Below are 4,443 nucleotides of genomic sequence, written 5' to 3' on the forward strand. Positions count from 1 at the left end.
AGGGAGAGAGGCCCAGAGCTACAGGTGTGGGAACGTTGTTATGGAGACGAGCCTCGGTCTCGCATGGGCACCTAAGGCTCCTTCCGGGCCTGAAGTCCCTAAAGATGGGGACGGGATGGGGCCGGGGAGTTGGAGGCACACCTTCCCCAGAGCCGGGCCAGCACGGGTGTCAGATGGAACCGGGACCCACTGTGACACCCAGCTGGGCAGGCCCCCAGGGAACAGGGATTAAGCCATCCACTTCTGGCTACAGCTCCGCCCGGAGGCATGGGGGTTGGATAAGGGTTTGTGGGGATGGAAGTAACACAGCATCACACACACACCCTAGGAGGAAACAATCACATTGTTTAACCATCAGTCGGAGCGGCCGCTGGGTCTAGGGCTAGACAAGGCCCTGGGGGGCCCTTCCATCCATGGCCTCACGTTAGCCCTTCAACTGCAGGGTCAGGGAAGGGAGGGTGCCCAGGGGAGGGACAGGACGGGCCAGGATGGCCATGGGGGTCCTCAGGGGCTCGGGGCCTGGTGACCACCCAGCTGATGTCGATCTGATGCTTCAGCAGTCTGTGCATCCAGGCCCTGCACACCCTTCACTATCCCGTTCCCCCCAGGACAGGGGCCAGGTCCCCAAGCCCAGCCCCCGAGGCCCAGGCCAGGTGAAGGAGAGCAAGTGCGTGGGTCGGAGCCAAACACCCAGCAAGTGGAGATGAGAGAGCCCTGAGGCAAGAGCCGTGTATTCCAATGTTCACAGTGGGTGCTACGCTCCTGGGGCCGGGCAGGAGCTGGGGTTCGGTCCCTGGGGAAGCCCTGAGGCAAGGACGGGACCAGGGTCATCCCAGCAGAGCCCTGTCCCGGGTCCGCTGATCTGGTTGGCATTTCTCTCTTTGTTGTTACTCCGTTTTCCACTCTTTAAATAATTAATATAATTACTTTTAAATACAAAATACACAGTGTCCTTTCTCTTCCTCTTGTTTGGGGTGATTGGGAGGTGAGTTTTAAATAAGTGTGTCAGCTGTCTAACAGGTCACAGGCTCCAGGTGGGGGGCCCGGAGCCCCAGGTGCCACCCCTCCCCGGGCTGGCCTGGCACCGCTCCCCCCTCCCTGGTCTGCCCCTGATGGGGGCTCTCCGTGTCCTGACCCAGGGCCCCAGCTGGTGAGGAGCCCTCCTGGGAGGTGGCCCAGAGCCGATGCGGTGGGCTGCAGGGGCCTGGTTTCCACTGACAGGGTCGGACAGAGAAGAATCCTAGCCCATGAAGCAGACAGGCCCCAGCAGCACCCCACCCCGCCTCGGGGGGGCCCCCAGGTCTGAGAAGGAGGCGTCCAGCACTGGCAGCTGCTCCAGCACAGGGGTCCGCACCTCCAGCACCGTCCGGCCTTGCTGTGTCTGGAGGGGGAGACAGGAGGGGTGAGCTGGGTGGAGGGCACAGCCCAGGCTGGCCTCTCCTCTGAGCACCGTGAGAGGTGATTCCCCCAACGCGTCCCATGACGGGAAAGGCAGGGAGGTGTATGTGCCTGTGTGTATGTGTGTGTTGGGGGGGGGGGGGGGGGGGGGGGGGGCTGTGTGATATTAGCCGGCGTGATTCACATGTGCATGTACCTGTGTGACCCTGTGCCTCTGCTGGGCCACCTGTGTAAACGTGTGTACGTGGTGATGCTGCTGTCTGCACACAGGTGAACCCATTTCCATCCTCCCCACCCCTGCATCCCCACCTGAGCTCTTCCTGCTTCCCTTCCCACCTGACAGCCGGCTCTGAATTCCTTGACGTAGGGGCTGGTGTCTGGGCTCAGCTCATCCTCATTGGCCCCCCTGAGCTTCAGGGGGCCGTCCCGGGCCAGCCCAGAGCACGGGTAGGAGACGTCCTGGTGGGCGGAGACGCTGAGCAGCCGCAGGAAGGTGAGCTGGACCACGCCTACCGGGGAGCCCTCTGAGTCCACGTAGGAGAACTGGAGGAGAGGGGCTGCGGTCAAGGCCAGAAGAGGGTGGCTGGGCCGGGGCATGGGCAGGGAAAAGAAGGGCCTGAGTGGGAGCCAGGAGCCTGGGGTACAGGACAGGCGAATGTCTGCCTTGGTTTTGCAGGGGTGGTGAGCACGGGGGCTGGTGAGGAGGAAGGAAGAGGGCGCAGGAATGGAGAAGGGCCAGTTGTCTGCAGGGGTAACGCCGCCGGGAACTTGACTGTCACGTACACCCAGAACCACCACCACCCCCCGCCCCACACACACACACACACACACAGGCAGGGCGCCGGGCCAGCACCTGTGTGACATCGTCCCGGGGCTGCACGCAGGTCTCCCCACCGGCCGTGAAGTTGCAGAACACCCGGAAGGCGTCACGGGCGCAGCCCTGGTTGGGGTCCACCCAGTACTCTCCTGTGGGGGAGGGGCGGGGAGCTCAGACCCAAGATGCTCTTTGCACCACATCCCCACACCCCAGCCCTGCCTACAACGCTCCCAGCCTCCAGCCCCTGCCCTCCCACCAGAGCCCCTAGCACAGTCCTGCACTTCCGTTTCCCTCACACCCACCCCCTTCCCTGACACCCGCCAGCAGCATCCCCAGGCCCTGATCACGATGAGTGTGTGGCTGTAGGTTTGCACACGTGTGTGGCTGTAGGTTTGCACACATGTGTTGCTGTAGGTTTGCACACATATGTAGCTATAGGTTTGCACACAGCATGGCTGTAGGTTTGCGCACGTGTCTGTCTGTGTGAATGCAGGCCCTGTGCACACGTGTATGCTATCTATTCCTGCAGACGGCGGGCTGGCAGCAGCTGCTGCACACTGGTCGGACCATGTCGGTTTCTAGTACTGGTAGGAGCCACTGTTCCAGTCCCCTCACCCCCACCCAACACCGTCCCCGACTCCAGCAACACCACTCTGCTCGTCCCGCCCACGCGGCTGTTGGTCTTGCTGTGTGCCCTGAGGCTGGCACTGACCATCGGGCAGCTCTGGGTGGCAGAGCTTCAGGTCCTGGCAGGTGCGTCCAGGGCTGTCCTGGGTCCCTGTCGGCCGCCTCATCTGCTCGATCTCCTCCCGCAGGGAGTCCAGCGAGCCAAAGATCTCCTCCAGCCCCCCAGCACTGCCCGGGGCGCCCCCGGTCGGCGCGGCCTCATCTTCCTGCATCAGGCGGCTTCCGTCCACTGAGCGCCGAGTCTTCTTGGGCATCTGGATGGGCAGGGGCTGGATCACCTCGCCTGGGGGGCCCTGGGTGGAGGGACAGATGGAGAGGGTGGGGGTGAAGCCGAGAAGGTGCAGGACAGGGAGGGACGCCAGGGAAGCGGGCCAGGCCTCCTAACTCACCGGGTGTCCCGGAGGGCCCTGGACGCCCTTCTCTCCCTTGGGTCCCGCTGGGCCCTGCCAAAGGAGCAAACGAGGTCATGGAGGGGTCAAGGTCACAGTGGGGTCAACTCAGTATCCAGGCCGGGAGTGAGGGGCGCCCTGGGGGGAGCACTGCTCTGGAGAGACAGTGCCCAGTCCAGCGTGGGGCGGGCAGGCCAGGGCGGGGTCACTCACTGTGGCTCCCTTGGCTCCCTTGGGGCCAGCAGGTCCCTGTGAAATGAGAAACAAGAAAGAGACCGTCACACAGGGAAGGTCAGGACGCAGGAATGGAGAGGCAAGGCCAGGCGTCCACCGGGCAGTGGGATTACAGGAGGGCATGAGGGGACATGGGGGCAGGAGACCTGGGAAGGGGGAGGAGACACTGCGGTGTGAGGACACATGGGGGAAACTGAGGCCTGTGCCTGTTAGGCTGGCGTTGCCATGGAAGCCGGGGGTTAGGGTTTCGTGGGGGAACAGATGGTACTCACAGTGAGGCCAGGGGGCCCTCCGGGACCAATGGGGCCAGAGGCTCCGGGGATGCCCTAGGAAAGGGAGGGCCTCGTTCAACTGGGTCCTCCCTGCGCCCCCAGCCCACCCCCCACGGGAACCTCCCCCCCCCCCCACCAGGACGCGCCTCTCCTCACCGTCTCCCCCTTCTGTCCAGCGGAGCCCTGAGGGCCAGGAAGCCCCCGGTCTCCCTTCTCTCCCTGCTCCCCCGGGGGCCCGATCAGCCCGATGAGACCTGGGTGGCCCTGGAGAAGAGGACGGGTGTCAGGAGAAGCAGAGGAGACGCGGGTGCTGGGGACCACGCTCAGAGCCCAGAAGCCAGGGCTGTGAGGAGCCCTCGCTAAGGCCCGAAGGGCGGGTGCTGGAGGCCAGAGCAGAGCAGGAAGCACAGGTCCCGCCGTCTGGGGTGAGGGCCGGTGTGGGGGGAGGGGAGAGACACCTGGCCACGTGTCTGTCACTCACCTTCTCTCCCTTGGCTCCAGCATCACCACGGAGGCCAGGGAGCCCTGGGGGTCCCTGTGGGAGAGAGAAAGTCACTCTTTCCAGGGAGAGGTGAAACCAAGCCCCCCACCACTTCCCGCTTCCTCCAGGGTTCCAGCTCCTGCCCACTGCCCCGGGCGCCCCCGC

The 4,443-nt window shown here is 64.4% G+C and overlaps 1 protein-coding gene across 1 annotated transcript in view; it reads right to left on the reverse strand.

Moving 5' to 3' along the window:
• Window positions 1–325: 325 nt before the first annotated feature.
• Window positions 326–4,443, reverse strand: part of COL11A2 (collagen, type XI, alpha 2) — a 27,718-nt gene continuing 23,600 nt past the window's right edge. The window contains exons 58-66 of the mRNA XM_014541023.1: window positions 4,279–4,333; window positions 3,954–4,061; window positions 3,798–3,851; window positions 3,505–3,540; window positions 3,292–3,345; window positions 2,928–3,195; window positions 2,252–2,364; window positions 1,735–1,941; window positions 326–1,381 (exon numbers count right to left, since the gene is read on the reverse strand). Coding sequence (XP_014396509.1) covers window positions 1,241–1,381; window positions 1,735–1,941; window positions 2,252–2,364; window positions 2,928–3,195; window positions 3,292–3,345; window positions 3,505–3,540; window positions 3,798–3,851; window positions 3,954–4,061; window positions 4,279–4,333 — 1,036 coding nt within the window. The 3' untranslated portion in view covers window positions 326–1,240. The remainder of the gene's footprint in view (window positions 1,382–1,734; window positions 1,942–2,251; window positions 2,365–2,927; window positions 3,196–3,291; window positions 3,346–3,504; window positions 3,541–3,797; window positions 3,852–3,953; window positions 4,062–4,278; window positions 4,334–4,443) is intronic.

This window comes from Myotis brandtii, unplaced genomic scaffold (genome assembly GCF_000412655.1).
Source record: "Myotis brandtii unplaced genomic scaffold, ASM41265v1 scaffold2561, whole genome shotgun sequence".
Classification (NCBI taxonomy): domain Eukaryota; kingdom Metazoa; phylum Chordata; class Mammalia; order Chiroptera; family Vespertilionidae; genus Myotis; species Myotis brandtii.